Raw genomic sequence first — 24,353 nt, forward strand, 5'->3', positions numbered from 1 at the left:
GTTTCCTCCTTACCCTCCCTCCCCTTCCCTCCCGCTTAGTTGCCAGTTACTGAAATATTAAATCTAAAATAAATTATCATTAGCTAATAAAAACATGATAGGGATTTCTTTTCTAAGATTACATAGATACAGAAAAGTGGGATATTTTAATAGAATTCATAAATCCGAGACAGACGTAAAAATAAGCAATAAAAGTAATTAAAATTAATAGTAGGATGTTCTTGCCTGGTTACCATTGCGTGTTTAGTCTGGACCATAATATAAGCGGCGCTACACGCACACGGGTACATACGTACACACGCACGAACACACACACAGAACCAATTAGGAATACGACTTCTAACGGCTCTAAATATTTACATATCTTGTATCTGTTCATTAAACTGTCATGTACTGATCAGAAATGAACTTAGAACAATTTATTCCTAACTCTGTGTGTCCATTTTATCTATGTAACAATTTCCTGCGGGTTTCACGTGCAATTACTTCCTGCAGTGGCCGTGGGGAGCGGATGTGTATCAATGTCGACTGGATCAGTCTGGACCAAGACACGGGCGAGGTCGGTCGTGAACTTTATTTCCCAAATAGAAATTATTAGTATTTTATCTTTATGAAATTATTTATTGTGAAATCTACATTGAAAAAGTTGCTAAATTGATCAGTGTTAAGCCTGCCATCCTCTCAAGACTTTTTTAAAATTGACTAAAAACATAAAAATAAATCCTCTCTACGGTTACTTGTTACGGGATTGGACCACGTGCAGAGAGTGGGCGGAGCTTAGTGACGTCATGTCGAATAGAAAGACAAAAATTCGTTTAACTGGCAAAATATGTCAGATTTTAAATATTTCATCGAATACTTATAAAGTGTGTCGTGTCGTAAGTACCTTCTGACACTGCTCATCCTGTACTGTGTCACGTAAGAGTACATTTGAACGTAATGCAGGTATATTGAAGGCTTAGAGGTGGTAATATGTATATTGAAGTGTCGCATGTGCTAATGTGTACATTTGTCACAAATATAGTCGACATGTGCGTTCGAGTATAAAAGATGTACATTGAGTGTAACCACGAAATTGTACATTTGAGTGTAAGGTATTGTCAATGTCATAAGTGTACATTTGTAAATAGAAAATAGTCAAAGAGTACATTTGGAAGAATTGGATTGTGAGTGTATATTAATCTGTTTATCTATTTATTCATTTATTAATTTGTCTATTTATTTCTGTTTTATTTATTTATCTATTTATTTTTATAATACTCCCAAGGAAAACAAACGCATACATACATACACACACATACATAGTTACACATACATACATATATGCATACACACATATATACAGCACACACACACACACACACACACACACATATATATATACATACATGCACACATACATGTGTGTATTAACATTTGCTTTCAAAGTATTTCTGTTATCCGTAATTTCTAAATTTTGTTGCGAATATTTGAATTCTTTTGCCAATTTTAGTCAACCTGAAGTATGTGTATGTGTGTTCGTTTCTGTTTCTGTACATGTATGTATGTGTGTGTGCGTGTATGTGTGTGTACATGTACACACATGTGTGTCTGCGTGTGTACGTGCGTGCTTGTGTAAGCTGACCAATTTCAGCCGGACCATGTATTGAGCGGCAGAAGAGAGAGAAAGAGAGATACAACACTAGAGTAGAAATGAGGAAAAATGTATAATTTTCTATTTTATCTATTCATCTATTTATCTATTTTGTTTATTTCCCCCCGAGAACCTGGTTTTATTTTACAAATGAAACGAAAAAAAAAAAAAATAACGTTTTGTCTTTTGGAAATTTTGACGAGTTGTTGATTGGTCCAAAGAGGTGCACAGCGACATGACGTCACAGAATTGGGATAGATATCTGCATTTCGTAACAAATTCAAATTTAACGAAAATTCGTTAAGGAATATTTATTCTTGTTATGATATAATGGAAGGAGGAATGGGCGGGGGGTGGGGGTGAGGTAGTATGTGTGAGCAAATTTTGACGCAGCCCGAAGGGATTTCTCCCCGTCCTCTCCTTATATGCAAGGGGGGACGGAGAGGGGGGGGGGTCGCCGATTAAATGAAGCGGCCTTGCTGTGGATGTGCTGTGTCTTGCGACACTGCTTCTAACCCAGGGCGGTGGGCAAGGTGCAGGGATGACCCGTCATCCAAGAGGTGCTCAGATGAGAGGGAGGGTGGGAGAGGTGTGGAGTGTATTTAGGGATGAAATGGGTGGGAGTGTTTTTATGCCTTTCCATTTTTGGCTACCTCCCTTGAAAGGGGGAAAAAGCCTTGGTATATGTATGTATGTATGATATAAACTATTCTCCCTAATTATATGTAAAATATTTTTCTTTTAAAAGGTTATGAAAATATATAAATTCTTTCAGCAAGTATCGAAATCTTACCAAAATTGTAGACGACAACAACAATGGCGGCCAGCCTTTTGTAAAAAAGATGAACAAATAAATTAAGGTAAACAATGGCTCATCAATGCAAATGTAAGTGACCCGGGGCATAGGATCCTTCGGCGTAGGACTCGAAACCAACGCAATGCTCTCAGGAAGCGGCGAACTCGGAAGCTACAGCAGTCTAAAGGACGTTCATTTGGCGCACTACTTCTCCAGGCCTGATGTCCTACGCCATCTTGTCAGCATGGGGCTGGTAAGTTCTCAGTCCATTTGCTATAAATATATATATATATATATATATATATATATATATATATATATATATATATATATATTAAATATATATTCATATATATATATATATATATAAGAAAATAAATAAATGAATATTTATATATAAGTGAATAAATAAATAAGCATGTAAATACACGAATAAACAAATTAATAAACAAACAGATAAATAAAGGCATGAATAAGTATTTAGATAAGTTAATAAATCGACAAATACATAAATAAATAAATAAATCAAAATCATAGATAAGTAAACAATATGATAGATATCTACTTTGAAAGATAGACGAGTGAATGATAGCAAAACAAATTACGGGTTATTTATGAGCAAGTTGCATTGTGAAGGAGAGGTCGTGACGTCACAGACACGTCATCCCTCAACTATGACGTTGTCGCCTTTAGTGATCATTCTGGATATAAATTCTTTGTAATCCTAATGACAATGATGATGATTATAATCATGTTAACAACTATAGTAAAAATGATAATGATGATAATAATAATAATAGTAATAATAATAATGATACTAATAATAATAACTAATAATAACAATAATAGTAATAATAGTAATGATAATAACAATATAAGCCAAAATGTATGTATATATACATATATATATATATATATATATATATATATATATATATATATATATGTGTGTGTGTGTGTGTGTATTCACCTCGGATCTGCTGCAGTCTCTGTCGAGACAGCCAGACACCACCCTACGGCAGTGATCTCAGAGCTCCTTATTAGCCGATCTCTGGGTAGGTCTGAGACCACTCACACACCACACACCGGGACAGCAAGGTCACAACTCCTTGACTAACGTCCCGTACCTACTCGCTGCTAGGTGAACAGGGGCTACACGTGTGTGTATGTATATATGTATATGTTTAATGAACACTAGGAAAGGAACTATCGGTACACAAAAAGTAGACTAAATAGATAGATAAAACTAAATAAGAATAATAAAAAAATGTCAGCGATTAAATTGCGATTAAATTGCCATAGATCAAAATGAGATAACAATTTCGCTTTAGCGAAAAAAATGACACAAATACACTTTCAGTATTACTTCTGTTTAATATCATTACTTTTTATTATTACTTTTTAGTATTACATTTTTAGTACTATTTTTTGTACTTTTTATTATTACTTTTTATTATTACTTTTTAGTATTACTTATTATTACTTTTTAGTATTACCTTTTTAGTATTACTTTTTAGTATTATTTTATATTACTTTTAAGTATTACTTTTTAGTATCACTTCTTTTTAGTATTACTTTTTAGTATTACTTTTTAAGTATTACTCTTTAGTATTACATTTATCATTATTTCTAATATTACTTTTAATTATTACTTTTTTAATATTACTTTTTAGTATTACTATTCTAGTATTAATTTTTTGTATTACTGTTTTATTACTTTTTAGTAACAACATATCTGAAGTTCTTTGTGTACTAAAGTAGCTTTTAATAACAGACGTACAACTAAATGAAATGACTTATTTGAGATACAAAATCCTTTGCAAATATCGTGAAGAATGATTAAATTGGAGAAAGGATTAAAGAATTATTAACCAGAATTAAATAACACAAGTTTTGTGCCAAAATATTAACGATTTATTTGATTAATTTGAAATATTTTAATCATTCTATTGATTAGACTAAAGATTCCTCATTATTTTTCATTTTAAAACTATTGTCAAGAGAAATTTTATAGAAAATTGTCTTATAAGATCATCTGAAGGATCTGATTTTAATATAATAGCGACGTTTTCAAATCAGATAACTTTAATATCAACATAAACTGTTAATTGCTCTAAGATTTATTTATTTATTTATTTTTGTAATTTGTGAATTTTTTCGTGTTATGGCAGTTCCTCTCTTAATGGATATGTATGTATATATATGTATATATATATATATATATATATATATATATATATATATATAAACTTTTTATCCCACAGTCGGAAAAAGGAGACACTAATGTCGAACGTTCTGTATATTTCGATCACCAACTGTGACCCTCTTCAGCAGAATGAATACATAGTGGAAGGCATATACATATATACAAAAAATGTGAGGTGGGAAAAGGAACAAGCTCAGGTTACGTGACCGACGCTCCGCGGGTCACGTGGGATTTTGTGACCTTGGAGTAAATGAGGTAGCACTTGGTTGACTGCTGAGGTAGTAATGCAGTCAGGTGACCACTGACCATTTGATATGTTGAAATTAGGGAAATATTTTATCAGGGAAGACTCGATTATTTTCCTTCTGAAGCTACATTTTGATTTATAAATTATTTCAGCATCATCCCAATGCATGCGGTGATCTTTATTTGCAATGTGCTGAAATACCGCGGAACTTTCTTGACCATATTTTACAGAATTCTTATGCTCTTTAATTCTGGTTGCCAAGTCTCTTCCAGTTTGTCCCCAATAAACAGTATCACAATCTAATCATGGCAACTTATATACACCTGGGTGTCACTTGATGGTCGGCGGTGTACATTAACTATTTTCCTAAACAAGGTATTAGGATAATTGAAGATGACATTGATATTTTCTTTAGGTAATAATTGGGACATTTCATTTATAGAACCATTATAGGGTAATTTTATACATCTATTATCCTATCTATGTTTTTTAGTAGAGTGGGGAGTAGATTTATGGAAACTAATTTTAGCCTTGCTAAGGGCTTTTTGCAAGAACCAATCCGGGTATCCTAGTCTTGTAAGTTGTTTTCTTATTGTTATTATTTCTGTATCTAAATATTGTGAGCTGCAAATTCTTAGTACTCGTAAAAATAAGCCCGAAGCAACACTTTGTTTTGTTTTGTCCGAATGGTAGCTAAAAAAGTGCAAGTAACTCCCAGTATGGGTAGGTTTTCTATAGACTGTGAATGACAAACAATTCTGATTTCTTATTATTAGAATGTCTAGAAAAGGCAATTTATTATCAAAGTTATCAAAGAATTCTTTAACCCATTAAACTCCGATGACAAGATGTCTTGTCATTTGGTCAAATAAAACAAAAAATCATAAAACACCAAAATGTTTGATCAAACACCAGAAAAAATATGACGTTAGTCCTCGCTTCGCTCGCAGCGAAGCGAGGACTGACGTCATATTTTTCTGGTGTTTGATCAAACATTTTGGTGTTTTATGATTTTTTGTTTTATTTGACCAAATGACAAGACATCTTGTCATCGGAGTTGAATTCTTTAAAAGAACCCCATTCTTCGTTCCATAACGTGAAAACATCATCAACGTATCAATACCAAAACATATCTGGTGGTTTGATATTTGGTAATAAAACTGATTCAAAATATTCCATATATAGACTTGCTAATATTTGATCCCATCGAACAACCATATTTTTGTTTAAAAAAATGATCTTTGAAAGAGAAAACATTAGTTCTAATACATAGCTCTGTTAATTTTATGATGTTTCTTACTGGGAGTGGGAATTGATTTTGATACTGTTGTAACTTATTCTCTAAAAAATTTGAAACTTCTCCTGCATATATGTATGTGTGTATGCATGTGTGTGTAGTATGTGTGTGTTTATGTATGTATGTGTGTGTATGTGTATGTATGTATGTATGCACGTGTATGTATGTATATATGAATGTATGTGTGTACGTATGTGTACGTATGTATATGTATGTGTGTGCGTATGTGTAAGTATGTGTATGTGTGTACGTATGTATGTGTGTATGCATGTGTGTACGTACGTATGTATATGTACGTATGTGTGTATGTATGTATGTGTATGTATGTATGACTGTGTGTATGCATGTGTATGTATGTGTGTACGTATGCAAGCATGTACGTATATATATGTATATGTATAATATATATATATATATATATACATATATATATACACAACATTGTGATGATTTTCCTTTCGTCTTCTTCCTCCTCCTCCTCTTCTTCTTCCTCCTCCTCTTCCCTCCCAGGATCAATGACGCTGCTCAAAGTCTATTTAAGTGTGTGGCGTCACATGACGATGACGTCATAGTCTCATGAGTGACGTCACACGTGACGATGACGTCATGTTAATACGATGACGTCACTGGCACGTGACGATGACGTCAAACATTCGGTATGACGTCATGGTGACGTCACACACATGTGATATAAATCTTACTTTACACACACATATACGTACATAAGAATACGTACATGTGTATACGTACACATGTATATACATACACACACGAACAATACGGTAGGAATAGAGAGGGGAGGGACGGAGGGAAGGGAGGGGGGAAGGAAGGGAGGGAGGGAGGGAGAAGAGGCAGTCAGCTGTGTGTGTGTGTGAGAGAGAGAGAGAGAGAGAGAGAGAGAGAGAGAGAGAGAGAGAGAGAGAGAGAGAGAGATTTCATTTTATTTTGTTGAAGACAGTCGTATTGATGTAATTTCTTGATCAATATTCACAGTACATTTGCATAAAATATTAATTGCATTAATTACGAACAAATATTGTATATCAAATAAATAATATATGAATAACGAAACGAGTGCATGGTTGAAAAAGAATAAAACGCCTTTTGAAATTTAAGTCGAGGAAAATTCAATTCTCTTTCAATTACTTTTTTTTTGAGGGAATAAAATGCAAACGAAAAGAGAAGGAGAAGAAGGAACGTATGGTTTAAAAAATCTTAGAAAAAGATACCTTGGAGAGAAGAAAATTGGATTCACCAATCAAGTCGCGAAAAAAACGTTGGAATGAGGACATTCGTGTCTATCCCAATTATTATCATTTCTCGAGCAGGTAACATGCAAAAGAAAGGGGACTTAGAATTATGTAGTTAAGAAAAATACGTACATGTATACCTGCTTGCATACACATATCGATTTCCACTATTGATTACTACATCTGATATACATCCATTTCCACCATCCAGTCTCGTTCCCGCGCTTACTGCAACGCGACATGACGTCATCACCCCTCCTCCTCCTTCTCTGTGATCGATCCACCTAAAACGACATAGAAAAAAGCTTTTCTCTGTTCTCATGGCTCAATCCGTCAATATCCAACCTTGTAAATTAATATTTAATAAACGTGTAATTTAGTATTGGGTTTTGTTATTCGGTGTAACTCTGAAATCTATAATTTAAAGCATTGGCCTTATCGCATGATCGAAGTAGGTTACATCCCACGTATGTAGACAACATAATACTGATCACATACAAAGTAGAAATCAAACATAGAGTATTAGATTAGACTCAAAACTAAATAAAATTAAATAAAACAAAAGAAATACAAATACTGGAAGTGGGCAAGGAACCACTATCAATGAAATATTTAACGAAAAAAAAATACTACAACAAAGAAATTAAGCATTTGGCAAAAATAAATAAACATATAAATTACAATTTCAAGTAAATTCTAAACCGAGGCGTCACCGGATTCGAATCCCGCACGGTCAGTACCTCTTGGCGTAGGCTGCTTATAACATATGAGAGACGGGACCCTACGAGTTTTGGTTTCATCTTGTACTGTATATTACGATCAAATAAATACAATACACGCATACACGTGAGTATGTGTGCGCGTGCGTGCGCGTGTGTAAACAACCTAGACACGCTTTTGTTTTGAATTGTGAAAAATGAAATATAATTACTTGCCTTTGTCCTTCTCAGTTCGGTGTCAATTATCCAATTGCTCGACAAAGTAATTTCTTCTTCTGTAACGATTTTATCTATTTATATATTCATCTACCTGTTTGTTTATTAATTTTCTTATTTATTCAATTATTAATTTATCTATTTACTCATTTATTCATTTTTCAAGTTTGTATTTGTTTATGACGGTAGCCTACATGTATTCCAGGACTCGATGCCAATCTAGGGGTAAGAATTTTATAACAGGGTGAATATATTACGATCTCTACGTTAAACCTGGCTATCCACATCTTACTCTAAGGGTAAGAATTTCATGACAGGGTGAATATATTACGATCTATACGTTAAACCTGGCTATCCACATCTTACATATCTGTATATGTATATTTTTGTGCTTCTGTCTTGGTTATGTATCTTTTTATACGGGAGTTACGGGCTAAGTGAATGAAAGTGAGTGAGGGGGTTATTTATATGACAGGTTGCAAACGTAAAATTAGAATTCTTTCCTAGCGTATTTCTATTTTGTGGCTTTTCGTATATTCCACGTGGTGAAATAATTTCCAAAAATATAACAGATATTCAATTAGGTTAGATTAGTGAAATTGGTTAAAGAATTTGATTATTTTAGTTGAGAATCGTTGCTTTGTGACGTCATGTCGCCTGACTCGCCGTCCTTTGTCGTCGGGGCGGCAATGACGGCTAAAGCCTGAGTAAACACGAACAAATCTTTCATAATTACGTCAGTGTGTGATGATAGAGGAGGCTTCAATGGTTTTAGTGAAAAAGATTAATACGACGGTGACAGGTGTGGTAATGGTACATATCTTTTATTTTTTTTTTCCACAAAATTATGAATAAATAACAATAAACAAGTAAATAAATAGATAAAGAAATGAAGAAATTAAGCTCAGATGACGAAATAGACAATTAGGATAAATAAATGCATAGATAGATAAATAAAAACACAAATAGACACGTAATTGGACAAATGAAATAAACTAATAAATGAATAAGGTTTACATCAAATGAGAAAAAATTAATCAGTTAAATCAATTAGGTAATATATATAAGTAGATAAATAAACAGATACGTAAATCGATAGGTACTATTGCAAGATCACAAAAAAAAAGCGTACACTCACGATTGCAACGCTGCCACATCTCCCCTGTTACCACCTAGAACTTTATATGTCACAACTACCTACTCTTGTGCTGCAGGTGACCCGGACGGGAGCAGTTGTCTCAGAGAGAGAGTGGCAGAGGCATCAGTTGGATCTAGAGCGGCGACGTCGCGAGCAAGAGCAGTTGGAACACAGGAAAAAACTGGAGGATGCTGAGAAATCGCATAGAAACAGAGTACTCATGCGCATGCGTCGACAAGAACGACAGGTAGGAAACGCACAAATAAATAATTATAATCCTATGTACAATTATGCAAAATCAAACACACATATACAATATACTGGACAACAATATTGAAAATACTAATTAGAAATTTATTATTATTATATAATGATTCTAGGTTTTTCAGCCTTTGTAAACTTGCTGTATAAATTCCTGGCCCACTTATCTTCATATTTTTAAATTCAGTAACCTTGACTTGGAGCTTCCAAGCTTTAGTTAAATTTGTTTAATAATAATTCTTCATTGAAGAAAATCCTAGTGACAATAAGCTAATAGAAATATTGAAAATTATATATATATATATATATATATATATATATATATATATATATATGTAAAACATAAATTCACAATTTATTTGATTTTTTTTTGTTTTTTGGTTTTTGTAATTTGTATAAATAAATATTATAGTAATGAATGAACATAATTAATTTAACGGATTTTCTTATTATTAGTCATGATGACATGGGTAACTTTATATTATCATTACTGTTTTTAGAATTGAAATCACCAAAGCATATTGTAGGGGTAACCAATATATATATATATACATATATATATATATATATATATATATATATATATATATATATATATATATATACTAGGCTTGATAGAGTGAGAAATGAGGTGAGAAGGAGAACAGGGGTGGAAAGGGAGCGGGGAGAAAGGGTTGATGAAAGAGTATTAGGATGGTTTGGACACATGGAAAGAATGAGTGAAGAAAGACTAGTAAAGGAGGTATGGAAGGCAGATGTGGAGGGAGTGAACATGAGGGGACGTCCTAGGATGAGATGGATGGATGGGTGTCTGTTGAGGAAGGACGGGAGAGGACAGAAGACAGGGGTGAATGGAGAATGGTTGTATATGGAAAATGCTGTGATGCATGAGGTGGAATGGACGGGGGAATGGGGGGTGAGGTAGTGTGTGTGAGCAAAAATTTTGACGCTATTTCTCCCCGTCCTCTCCTTTATATGGGGGGACGGGGAGGGGGGGGTCGCCGATTTAATGAAGCGGCTTTGCTGTGGATGTGCTGTGTCCTGCGACACTGCTTCTGACCCAGGGCAGTGGACAGGGTGCAGGGATGACCCGTCATCTAGGAGGTGCTAAGATGGGAGGGAGGGTGGAGGGGTGTGGAGTGTTTTCGGGGATGGAATGGGTGGGAATGATTTAATGCCTTGTCCTTTTTGGCTACCTCCCTGGTAAGGGGGAAAAAGCCTTGGTACATGTATGTATGTAACTTTTTTCATGTTGCATAAATACATATTGTTGAACTGAAGAAATATACTCACTAATTTAGCGGGATTTGTTTTAATTATACTAATATTGCAATTTAGTTAGAGGGCAGGATAGATAAGATGGGGGAGAGGGAGGGAGGGAGGGGGGATTTGGGGGTTTAGGGGAAGGAAGGAATGAAATGGAAGGGAAGTTAGACTTATGAAAGATGTGGGGCAGACCCACTTGCTCGGTGAGGGATTTTGAGGGTTAACTAATATATACATCCATTGGAAATATATATATATATATATATATATATGTATATATAATATATATATATATATATATATATATATATATATATATATATATACATATATATATATATACATATATATATATATTCATTATATATATATATATATATAGATATATATATTATATATATATATATATATATATATATAGATATATATATATATATACATACTAATGCAAAACAAATCACTAAGCACACGTGACAACAATACTTGCAGAAACCACTTGGAAAATAAAAGAAATGAATACCGAACGTTTTCGTCTATTCAAGACATCAATATTGTAGAAAGGAACATAATTGAATCATGTCACATTAAAAATAGTTTTGAATATAATATGAATTTAAGCTTAGGTTTGTATAAGTTAGATCATTTTATTATTGAAAAGATTGTAAATAATTCTTCTGGAATCGAGTAACATTGGACCTTTCCCAGTTCCTCTACCACGATGTACATATTGCGACCTTACATCATTTTTTGTATCCTTTGTACCCTGATGATGTCTTGAATAGACGAAAACGTTCGGTATTCATTTCTTTTTATTTTCCAAGTGGTTTCTGCAAATATATATACAAATATGCAAAAACATATCAATTTTATAATTCATTTGAAATTTTATATTTTTTTCGGTCAGTTTCACCCAACCAACCAACCAACCAACCAACCAGTTTCACTCAACCAACGATTTTGATATGTGGCTTACGTGTTTCTGGTGAGAAATTTTGTGATATGAACGATGATGTACATTATTTCCGTCGCAAATGCGTATTTTTCAAGTATTTAATTATTGAAGTTATGCACTTATGCCTACATCTCCCCAACGACTTGGGGAGACCTGTGGGAAATCGGGGATTTTTGGGAGAGAGCACTAATTGTTCGAGTAATGGAAGTTGGAAAACAGGTATAAAAATGAACAAGAACACTAAAAGTATATATACAAAAATTATAAATTTGTCCTTTGGGTGAAACTATAAATTGTCCTATTTTTCTTTTAATCTTTCTTTTTACAATTTGTATAAATAGATATTATAGTACTGAATAAACACACTCATTAATTTAGCGGGTTTTGGTTTAGATATGCACAAGTTACAAGGGGGTAACTTTGTTATTGTTATCACGTTGTTTCTATTTTTATATAGTCATTTTCATTATTGCCATTATTATTATTATTATTATTATTATTATTATTATTATTACACAGGTCTGTAATTTTTTTCCCAATTTAATAGGTGAATTTTATATTTTATCACACGTGGATTTCAAAATTACTGTATTACATCAACTTTTTCACAATATTCAATTTTGTATTTGCATATTTAGGCCTGTTATTTTTGATAGAAATTATTTTCTTTTTCTTTTTGAGCATGTAAAATGGTACCAAGAGATTGTTAAGTCCGAATATCTACTGTTACGTGTGTGGAGAATTTGTTGTAAAGATGCAACGGAGAAATGTTACAGATTTCATCAAGAAAGCAAATTATACATACTTTAGAGTGTCGTATTTATGGTTTAAAGTTACACACGGGAAAGTCTGAGAACTTACTTATTTCTGTTCTCAGAAATAGGTGGTCTGAAGTTGAAATGAAATCTTGATGGCTTCCTATGAGAACCGTAAAAATCCTAAGCCGAGGTACCAATGCTGAAGTTAATCTCTCGTTCAGTTCACGAAAAGCAGTGTCGTTCGGGAGGGACTTACGTGTTCATAAAAGCTTCGAAGCCAAGGGACAACTTTTACTTTCAGCAAATTCTCAAAGTTCCCGATTTATAAACCAAAATTACATCATAGGTTTAATAAGATAAAGAGGGAGGGGAGTTTAAATGTATCTTAATTAAAGTTACGACAGTGTGGTTCGCAGTTTCAGGAAAGGTTCCTGAATCGAAATTAAACAAGCCTTGAGGGAAATCGCCGTAACTTAAGGTAAACAATGCAATTCCCTAACAATAATTACCACAAGAGTGAAGCTGGCTGACCAAGATAAGAACTGGGCTCCTCATATATTTTGTTCAATATGTGTGGAAGAACTGAGGCAGTGGAGAAAGGACGAGAAGGCGGCCCTGCACTTCGGTGTTCCAATGATATGGCGGGAGCAGAAAAACCACAGGGATGATTGCTATTTCCCATCACCCCAAAATATTGTGGACGATGTACAACAAAGTTCATTCTCCGAAATTCACAGCGATGATACATCAGCTATCAGCCTTGGAGATGAGAGCAATGAACGAACCTAAACTTACACTCTCTGGAAAGACGCAGAGTGCGGGGTGATCTTATAGAAGTGTTCAAGTGGATCAAAGGCTATAACAAGGGTGATGCAAACAAGGTCATCATAATAAAACAACAGGGCAGGACTCGCAGTAATGGGTATAAACGGGACAAATTTAGAGTTAAGAAGGAAATAGGCAAGAATTGGTTTACTAATAGGGTGGTCGACGAATGGAATAAACTTAGTAACCATGTAGTAAGCGCTGAAACTATCATATGTTTTAAAAAACGATTAGATAACTTTATGGATGGGGATGACAGGTGGTGATGGATACGGAGCTGCCTAGTGTAGGCCTTATGGTCTCTTGCAGTCTCCTTTATTCTTATGTTTGCTCAGAGTGAACTAAATGAGATGGTGAGGTTATCTACGACTGGCAAAGGAATCAGGAGAGTTTTTGGGTTCAAGACTTACATCGTGAGAAAGTATTCGCCCCGTATTTTGACCAGGAAAATGACTTAGTGTATTGATTCACCTAAAAGTAGTCTTAAAGCCATTCTTTTGCGTAATAGCAATATCAAGTATGCATCAATTCCTGTGGGACACTCGGTCATGGATATTTGGTGGTTCTTTTAGACAGGATCAGTTGCAAAGGATTACAAAGGCGGAGCATGCCGACAGGAGACCTTTTGGTCCATAACTAGATCTGATGCGGAAAAAATATAATAATGAAAATATTATATACATATAATATAAATATTAATTAAAATAGATAAATGCATTGGTATAGTTAAATAATAAACAAACAGGTAAATAGCAAATAATAATAAATTGACATAAGTAATAATAAATAAAAACCAAGCAAATAATAAACAAACAGACAAGTAATAACGAACAAATAAACAAATAATATAAAATAAATGATCGTGATTTGAAGATCTGTATGTATGTTGCTGGGGCAGCAAGCAGGGTACAGTAGAATGAGGAATCTGCATTGGACTCGGGAACGTTGGTCTAGTAGGAACAAAGAACATCTTGCGAGAAAATTTATTGGATCCTAAAAAAATTCTACTGCATATTAAACTGCGATTTATGAAACAGCATCTTGCGAGAAAGATGATTGGATCCTGAAAAGATTCTACTGCATATTAAACTGCGATTTATGAAACAGCATCTTGCGAGAAAGATGATTGGATCCTAAAAATGTTCTACTGCACATTGAACTGCGATTTATGGAACAGTTTGTAAAGGCTTTGCCACGTGAAGGCGAAGCACGTATAAATTCTCTGTCCTCTCGGATGCCACGATTAACCCATTAAACTCCGATGACAAGATACTTGTCATTTGGTCAAATAAAACAAAAAATCATAAAACACCAAAATGTTTGATCAAACACCAGAAAAACATGACGTCAGTCCTCCTCGCTTCGCTCGCAGCGAGCGAAGCGAGGAGGACTGACGTCATATTTTTCTGGTGTTTGATCAAACATTTTGGTGTTTTATGATTTTTTGTTTTATTTGACCAAATGACAAGTATCTTGTCATCGGAGTTTAATGGGTTTTAAAAAGTATTTTTTTGGCCCGGGCATAAGAAATCCTATGAAAGATGAAAACTTTGAGAACTGTCTCGATGAGGCTGAAAAGGATGCTTGGATTAGCTTTAAGAATGTGATTAAGACTACAAGGATATCGTAGGAAGAAAATTTCAAGGCTTTCAAAGGAGATGGAAATAAGGTACCAAGGAAGTTGGAACGTTTGGATGTTGTAACAGGGGATTTTACAGACGTATTTTTCAAAAACAAGAAACTATTCTGATTTCACACTTATAAACAACACTTAAAAGTTCGTTTTAATCAGTTTGATTTATACCTCTTTTCATGCAATCTTCTCTAAATACAGGATCATGCAAACTGTTATCTTATTTAGTCCTTTAATATATAATAAGCTCTACAAATTTGCGTCTTACGTGCTTAGGAGGAAAATGTGATGATAATTCGATTCAGCGCCATTATAGACATAAAAAAAAAAAAAAAAAAAAAAAAAAAAAAAAAAAAAAAAAAAAAAAAAAAAAAAAAAAAAAAAAAAAAAAAAAAAAAAAAAAAAAAAAAACGCAATTCTGCAGGTCTGTGTTATTATCTTTTCTCTAAACCCACAGCTTTCCACATCACAGCCGGAACTCTTCCACTTCGACATCGAGTGGAACTACCGACCCACCAGCGGGATCCACGGCCATGTTCCACCCCACTCCACCTCCCCCTCCACCCACACCTCCTCCACGCCCGCCCTCCCTGCTCCTCCTCCTCCTCCTCCTCCTCCTCCAAAATCAGGACCCGTTTGTTGTTGTGGTTGCCACTGTGCGTGCGCATATCACTGTGCATCCGTCCCGCGGGTTGGTTACAACCACTTCAACCCGCCACGAACCAGGGAGAGTCAATCCTCAGGAGGAGGAGGAGGAGGAGGAGGAGCTACTCCTGACTGGGCAAAGCCAAGAAGTAAGTCTTGTCTTGTCTTGTCTTCTCTTGTCCTCTCTTCTCTTGTCTTGTCCTCTCTTCTCTTCTCTTTTTGACTTGTCCTCTCTTCTCTTTTTTTGTCTTGTCTTCTCTTCTCTTGTCCTCTCTTCTCTTTTTGTCTTGTCATGTCCTCTCTTCTCTTTTTCTGTCTTGTCTTCTCTTCTCTTGTCTTGTCCTCTCTTCTTCTCTTTTTGTTTGTCTTGTCTTGTTTTATCTTGTCTTGTCCTCTCTTCTCTTTTTTTGTCTTGTCTTGTCCTCTCTTCTTTTTTTGTCTTCTCTTGTTTTGTCCTCTCTTCTCTTTTTGTTTGTCTTGTCTTGTCCTCTCTTCTCTTTTTTGTCTTGTCCTCTCTTCTGTCTTGTTTTCTCTTGTCTTGTTTTGTCCTTCCTTGCCTTGTCTTCCCTTGTCCTGTCTTCTCTTCTCTCTTGTCTTCTCTTCTATCTCTCTTGTCTTGTCTTCCCTTGTCTTGTTAAGTGTTGGCTTGTCTTGTCCTCTCTTCTCTTGCCCTGTCTTGTTTTCTCTTTGTCTTGTCATCTCTTGTCCTTTCTTGTCTTGTCGTCTCTTCTCTTGTCTTGTCGTCTTTTGTCTTCCCTTGCCCTGTCCTCTCTGGTCCTTTCTTGTCCTCTTGTCTTGTCTTTCCGTGTTATCTCTTCTCTTCCCTTGTCTTCCCTTGTCCTGTCTTCTTAGCCCATTCAACCCCGATGACAAGATGTCTTGTCATTTGGTCAAATAAAACAAAAAATCATAAAACACCAAAATGTTTGATCAAACACCAGAAAAATATGACGTCAGTCCTCGCTTCGCTCGCAGCGAAGCGAGGACTGACGTCATATTTTTCTGGTGTTTGATCAAACATTTTGGTGTTTTATGATTTTTTGTTTTATTTGACCAAATGACAAGACATCTTGTCATCGGAGTTGAATGGGTTAAGTGGTGAGGTCTTTGCGACACTGGCTTACAACACCTCTGATGTCCTCCGTATTTTTTGCACTCACCGGGAATCGAGCTCGGACCTTCCACGTTCCGAGGCGAGAGCATTACCTACCGCTCCACGCGGGTAGATAGATATTCTAAATGAGTGATTAAGTAAATATGATAGAATATGATAATATTGTTGTTGTCATACATTTAATTTCTATTATTATATTATTATTAATATTATTATTATTAAATTTCATTCATATTTTCGTAACAATAACTGCCTCTTCCATTAACAATGGATTAACATAACAATTCATTACCGCTAAGTAATTAATAATTAATATCAATAATTAATTTATTGTATTTATAATTATCATCCATTAATAACAATAAATGATTACTGTTATTCATTGTTCAACGTTATTCATTTGTTCTTCAGAGTTTCTTCAGAGACCACGCTGGTCCCGTCGGAAAGGTCTGATTGGTGAACCTTACGTGACGTCACTGGCACTTGACCAATCACTGGACGTTTTGCTCCACAGGCCGTCCCCTTCCTCAACCAATCACAGGGTAGGATAAAAAAGTAGTATATATATATATATATTTATATATATATCTATATATATATATATATATATATATATATATATATATGTATATGTATATGTATATATATATATATATGTATATTTATGTATATATATATTTATATGTATATGTATATGTATATATAATATATATATATATATAATTATATATATATATGTATATGTATATATAATATATATATATAATTATATATATATGTAAATATATGTATATATATATTATATATATATAATATATATTATATATAATATATATATATATATATTATATATATTATATATATAATCTATATATATATATATATATGTATATATATATATATACATATATATATATATACATATATCTATATATATATGAGATCATTTCCTACCCTAGCATTAAGGTCTCCCAGTACTATTACATTGATATTTCTCCCTAAATCTTCTATGCACTCATTTAAATTTATCCAAAAAGCCTCCCTTTCTTCTACGCTCTTCTCACTGCCAGGCCCATATGCACTTACAAAACCCCACATCTCCTTTTCCAGTTTCACCTTCATCCATATTATCCTTGAGGAAACCTCCTTCCACTCCACTACACGTTTACCAATCTCTTCACTTACTAGTATAGCCACCCCTTCCCTCCCTCGCCCTCTCTTCACTCCTGATAACCTCCCACTTACACTCCCAAATTTACACTCGCCCTTCCCTTTCAGCTTAGTTTCACTCAAAGCCAACACATCCATATATGTATATATATATATAATATATATATATACATACATATATATATATATACATATATATATATACAGTATATACATATATATATATATATTTATATATATATACATATGTATATATATACATATATATATCATATGTATATATATATATAATGTATATATATATAATGTATATATATATATATATGTATATTATATATATGCAGTATATATATATCAATAATCCCTCATCTAAGCTTAAATGAATCATAAAATCATTGTACGTAAACCACATAATTATTTTCGTCATTATAAAAAAAACTTTTATTTTTCATCATTATAAACAGAATCACCAGTGACAGTGTATTCAATCAAATAATTCCGACAGTCGTCCCTGGATTCGAACCGAGGCTTGCGAGAACGCAAAGCCGACGCTCTACCGACTGAGCTATCGGGTGTCTAAAATCCCCAGGTTGGAGAATTTCAGACACCCGATGGCTCAGTTGGTAGAGTATCAGCTTTGCGTTCTCGCAAGACTCGGTTTGAATCCGGGGACGACTGTCGGAATTATTTGGTTTCATCATTATAATTAACAAATACAATAATAATCACTGTAATCAAATTAACCAACCCACCTCCTGATCTCTACGGCAGGTCTCAACCCGACTACAGCGTTCGTCCACGCCCCGCGTCCTGGTGGACGATCTCAACCAATCAAAACTCACGTTGCAGTACGTTGGGGGCGGCGCTAACATTAACCACGCCCCCGTCCGCTTGACAATGGTCCAGCAGCCCTCAGGAGCTTACAACGTCACGGTGTACGACGGGCGGGTGTCCCCCGGAGGTGAGCGGGGAACTCTCATAGCCAATCACAGATGTTCATGTTTCTCGGGTAGCCAATCACGTGGTTTAGAGTGTTAGGGTATAAACCTAGGGTGAAGGTCAGGTTAGGTTAGCTCAGGTTAAGTTAGGTAAAGGTTGGTTAGGTCATATGAGGTTAGGTCAGGTCAGGTTAGGTTAGCTCAAGTTAGGTAAATTTTGGTAAGGTCATATTAGGTTAGGTCACATTAGATCAGATTAGGATAGGTTGAATAAGGCTAGGTTAGGTAAGGTTGTTATGTTATGTCAAGTTGGGTTATGTCTGTCCATTATGATTCAACATTTCAGGAGAGGAATTGAATAACGTTGAGTTAATTTCCCACTTTCTATGGTTCCCATCAATTTCCCATTATCTATGTTTTCGCATTTTCTTCTATGCATTTTCGAGACCTAACCTTTTAACAGCGGCACATACAATGACTTATCATCTTGTTTTCTATTTAATAACAAAATTAGTTTAATTTTATTTAATCTTATTTATTTTTTCTTGTCAGATAAAATCAACATTGTATCACGTCGCCGCATAAATTTCCCATTTTCTATGACGGTTTACGAGGACGCTGTGGCCACGTGCCGCCTGAGCGCCTGCTGCGAATTTCGGTACGCAGAAGGTCGGCGCCTCGGTGGTCCGTCGGGGCATCTACGAGTCGTCACCATAACAGGAGGGGGCCCCTGCTTCAGGTAAGAACTTGGTCCCTCTTCCAGGCCCCCGAAAGCTCCCATCTCACATAGTTAATAGTCCCATTCTTGATACTAATAGAAATAGTATCACACAATACCTCCCTCTCCTCAATCTTAATCCCAAACTTGACCCTAATTCTGATCCCACACTTGGCCCCAACCTTTAATTCCCCCGCTCAGATCACACCCACCCACCCACACACATTATGTCACCTGTGAGTGGCTCTATGTGGGTTCCCAAAACGAAAGGGAAGTTCAGATCACGAATAAGGGTTATTTCGGCATTGGGGAATGTACTTATAAAACCCTTATGGCCATAGACTGGACAATTCTTCGTAAGCAGGGCTGGCAACCCTTCCGAAACAACTGGGGTGGTCTCCCCTTACATTGGTAAGCCTGCGTGGCATCGTGGGATCAAGTTAGGCTAGGCTATCTGGCAATGATCATGCTTGGGGGACTCCTTTGCTTGTCGAGGTTCGGGAGGCAGAGAGAAGATGGTTGCGGCCAATCAGGTTTACCAACAAAGAGGGGAAGGGAGTTGAAGATTTACTCGTAGAAATAGGCAGAAGGACGCGCTTGTTTCAAGTAAAAAGTCAGCTGAAATTAGAAGATATGGTTAGGAAGTCCCAAAGAGAGTTGTACTAGAAGAAAAATGATCTGCAAGTGTTTGCGTTTGTGGGCGTTGTGTTATATGAGTATGTGTGTGTATTGGATTAAATTTCTCGAGAGACAAAGAACATCAATATAGCACAAATGCAGAGCGAATGCATGAATTATAAAATATACGCATATAATTCATTTATCATATCTCCAAGCTAATCAGTATGCTAATTGGTATTGCAGCATAAGCATTGCAAATTTACCACCCTTTGCCCAGACATACTCCCTTGAAAGTAGTCGAGGGCACGTGTAGCGGCACGTGGAAAAAAAAAAAAAAAAAAACGCGGAACATTATTTCATAATCAGCTTAGGTTAATCATGATTGCTTAGGTCAACCATGATTGATCAAAATATACACTTGATACACGAATTCTTGTATATAAGGATGGGAGAAATGATAGGGAAGACAAGTACAGGAGTCGATGCGGTGAAGTCTGGATGTTACGTGCCGTATCAGATGTTCATGCTTGGTGTAAAACATTTCTAGATGTTTAGAATGAAGCATTTGTGTGAATCGGGTGTTTCCGGTATGATGAAGTGATCCGGATGTTACGTGCCGTATCAGATGTTCATGCTTGGTGTAAAACATTTCTAGATGTTTATGATGAAGCATTTGTGTGGATCGGATGTTTCCAGTATGATGAAATGATCCGGATGTTACATGCCGTATCAGATGTTCATGCTTGGTGTAAAATGTCTCTAGATATTTAGGATGAAGCATTTGTGTGGATCGGATGTTTCCAGTATGATGAAGTGCCCCGGAGGTTCAGGAGTCGCTCCGTTTCAGTTTCGTGATGAAGGCAACATTGTGAACTCTCTGGTAAGAGACATCTGCCTCAACTGGCCATGGGGGCACTCCAGACTTGGGTAAATAAAGTGGTACGATTTATACTTGGGACCTTCGTGTTGGGGTGACATCTCTCCAGATCATGTTGGCCTTACCAGGGCGACCGTCTATCTCTCCTGTGTGTGAGTGTGTGTGTGTTCACGCAGGCCTTTACTGTGATCTTATTGTTTCTTGTTGTATTTCGTGTCCCTCCTACAGGTGCAAAGTTCGGGAACTGGAAGCCAGGAGACATCGCAACAGGTCCGGACGTGGGAGCCACCGAACCAAGTCGCCTTCTCCTTCCTCCTCGTCCTCACAGTCTTCTCCTTCCTCACCGTCCTCCTCAAAGAAGAGAAAGAAGAAGGGGAAGGCAGTCAAGGAAGGGAGTAGTGGTGAGTTATTGTTTTCTGTTAAAGTCTGGATGATTTCTTTGCTAGATTTGAAAAGTAGATCGTTTTCCTTAATCTCAATGACCATTTCTTGTTTATTGATCGGTTGTGGTCATGTCTTCTGAATTTTCTTTCTCGTCCATGATCTTTTTTTTTATGCAAATGCATAAAACGAAAATTGTTACCGGCTCCGTTTTTTCTCCTGTCATCGGTCCACTGAAGAAGGTGCAAAGGGTCGAAACGTCTAGTTTTGAATGAAACTCCATATTCTAGTTTTAACGTTTCGTTGTCACCTCACCTCCATTTACATATACATTACTATGGACTTTATCGTTCATGCCTGGTGTCACACCTCCCGAAGTATTGCTTGTGGTCTTTTGTTTTCTATAGATTTCTCCCTTTCCAGAAGAAAGTGGGGACGAATCGGACGATGTGAGCGACATCGAAAATGTCGACAGTTTGGAGTCGTCAGAGGAGGAGGAAGGAAGAGATCATGATTCCGAGACGAACGACGATTCTCATTTCGATTCTGAATCCTTCGACGACGACGATGACGACGACGAGAAGAGCAAATCGTCCGATCCCTACACTCGGTCGAGCGAGAACGGGAGCGAGAGCAGCAGCGACATCACAAAGAGTATTTCCAGGTACAAATCAAAAAGACCAGCATCAGGGTTCGGGAATCGACGAAGAAATCCTCTAGACAACGAAGGTAACTTGAGGAAAAATAGCGGGAAAAAGAAGAGCCCAAAGAAAGACCAAGACAAAGGCAACAGTTCGGACGAAGTTGCTGCGATTCTCTTGCACAACCTAGCTGAGGGTAACTTGTTCGAAAGCGATAGCGTCGACAGCGGCAAGGACTTCGATAGTGGGAGGGAGGAGAGTAGCAGCGCCTTCAACAGGCCCTCTGACGAAGAAGTGGCGTCCATACTTGGCGTGGACGCCCGAACTGGGCAACTCAAGGGCTTCTTCGCGACACAAATGTCGAGCAGCGACCTTGACAGCGAGAAATGTTTCCAGAGACTTGTCATCTCGAGCGAATCGGAGACGGAGCGCTTCTTCGACGACATAGTCCGGGAGGACCGCGCCTTGTCCACAGACGACCACTCGCAAGATTCGGAGACTTTATCGGAGAACATCGAGGAGGACGATCAAGGGAACTCTTATTCGAGTGAGCGAAGTAAAAGCGAAGGGACTGAAGTCGAGGAGGAGGAGGAGACGAGTGAGGTGACGAGTGTAGTGTCGACAGAATCTCGAACTTCATCGGCACCAGAAGAAGTTGAAGAAGACATTTCATAGACTCATGTCCCCAGACATCCTCGCATTCTTCAGGAGTTTTATATAAAACTCTGAGAAGTTATCCAATATCATACATACTATCCTAACCTATAATCATATCAATAGATTAAATAAAGAATACTCATAAACTCAGTAATGAATCAACGTCAATGCATATATCCCATGCAGTGTACACATACATGTCACAATAGCATTAAATAGATATGAATTTTATAGATTTTTTTTCATCCACCTAGAGCGGATGTAGGAAACCTTTGCCACGCTACTCCTGCAAATTTCTTTCCACCTCGTAACTCCAGCTTCTGGGCTTCCAGTATATATATATATATATATATATATATATATATATATATATATATATATATATATATATATATATATATATATATGTGTGTGTGTGTGTGAAGGAGGATAGGGAGGGAAAGATAGCTGCAGTGGGAAATGTTAAGAAACTGACCGTGATGAGTGAGGAAAATGGAGGAGAAATAAGGAAGGATGAAGCGAAGGCAGTTATTAAGATGGTGAAAGCAGGTAAGGCACCTGGTCTGGATGGATGCCATGCAGAATGTCTAAAAAGAAAGGAGGTACAGTGATGGTGGACTGGCTAGTGAGGTTATTGAATGTTTGCTGGAGAGAGGGTAGAGTGCCGGAGGACTGGAGGAGTGCCTGTATAGTTCCGCTTTGCAAGATACAGGGGGACAAGTGTGAATGTAGTAGTTTCAGAGGGATTTGCTTGTTAAGTGTAGTTGGGAAGGCTTATGGGAGTGTCTTGATTGAGAGGATTTGGAGAGGAACAGACGGAGTAATTGGTGAGGAACAGTGTGGGTTTAGGACAGGCAGGGGTTGTGTAGATCAGATTTTTTGTGGTAAGACAGATATATAAGAGCTATAGGAAAAGGGAAGGATGTTTTTTGGGCTTTTATGGATCTCGAAAAGGCTTATGACAGGGTAGACAGGAAAGCACTGTGGGAGGTATTGCAGATATATAGGATAGGAAGAAAGCTTTTAAGGGCAGTCAGGAGTTTCTATGAGAGTAGTAGAGCGTGTGTTAGGATCAGAAATGGAGAGAATGAGGGGTTTGAGGTAAAGGTGGGACTTCGTCAGGGATGTGTTATGTCGCCCTGGCTGTTCAATTTATTCATGGATGGGGTGGTGCGAGAGGTGAATGAATGCAAGGGTAGTGGGTAGGGGATTGGAGATGGTTAAAGAAAATGGAGAAAAGTGGGAGGTGAGCCAGCTGTTTTTTGCTGACGACACTGCGCTTGTGGCAGGAGTCAGAGGAGTGATTGAGGAAGTTGGTGACAGAGTTTGAGAAGGTGTGCGAAAGAAGGAAGTTAGAATAAATGTGGGTAAATGTAAGGTGATGAGATGTACAA

The 24,353-nt window shown here is 36.4% G+C and overlaps 2 protein-coding genes across 4 annotated transcripts in view; one reads left to right on the forward strand and one right to left on the reverse strand.

The window, feature by feature from the left end:
- LOC143031724 (methyltransferase-like protein 27) overlaps window positions 1-9,706 on the reverse strand; it is a 58,095-nt gene extending 48,389 nt beyond the window's left edge. Inside the window, exon 1 of one of the 2 annotated variants that reach the window (XM_076195938.1) lies at window positions 9,566-9,706. The gene's annotated coding sequence lies outside the window, so the exon portion shown is untranslated. Of the gene's footprint in view, window positions 1-9,502; window positions 9,527-9,565 lie in introns of those variants that run through there. The other variant, XM_076195939.1, reaches the window with a different exon arrangement.
- LOC143031723 (uncharacterized) lies at window positions 499-23,164 on the forward strand. 2 transcript variants are annotated; one of them, XM_076195933.1, is made up of 9 exons: window positions 499-559; window positions 2,382-2,682; window positions 9,579-9,749; window positions 15,655-15,991; window positions 17,368-17,498; window positions 18,898-19,087; window positions 19,617-19,803; window positions 21,509-21,681; window positions 22,085-23,164. In XM_076195933.1, the coding sequence occupies exons 2-9, from the start codon at window positions 2,572-2,574 to the stop codon at window positions 22,975-22,977; spliced, it is 2,193 nt and encodes a 730-aa protein (XP_076052048.1). In that variant the 5' UTR covers window positions 499-559; window positions 2,382-2,571; the 3' UTR covers window positions 22,978-23,164. The 2 variants fall into 2 exon arrangements, with proteins under 2 accessions (XP_076052048.1, XP_076052049.1); XM_076195934.1 differs by lacking the exon at window positions 17,368-17,498.
- The last annotated feature ends 1,189 nt before the right edge of the window (window positions 23,165-24,353 follow it).

Source organism: Oratosquilla oratoria, chromosome 12 (assembly GCF_046742065.1).
Source record: "Oratosquilla oratoria isolate Oo_2021 chromosome 12, ASM4674206v1, whole genome shotgun sequence".
Classification (NCBI taxonomy): domain Eukaryota; kingdom Metazoa; phylum Arthropoda; class Malacostraca; order Stomatopoda; family Squillidae; genus Oratosquilla; species Oratosquilla oratoria.

Bases quoted from the DNA above. Each gene is read 5' to 3' on its own strand.
- LOC143031723 (XM_076195933.1), top strand. From the start codon at position 2,572: ATGCTCTCAGGAAGCGGCGAACTCGGAAGCTACAGCAGTCTAAAGGAC. The intron at 9,750-15,654 runs GTAGGAAACGCA...CTAAACCCACAG, and splicing joins TGCGTCGACAAGAACGACAG to CTTTCCACATCACAGCCGGA. The intron at 17,499-18,897 runs GTAGGATAAAAA...TCTCTACGGCAG, and splicing joins CTTCCTCAACCAATCACAGG to GTCTCAACCCGACTACAGCG.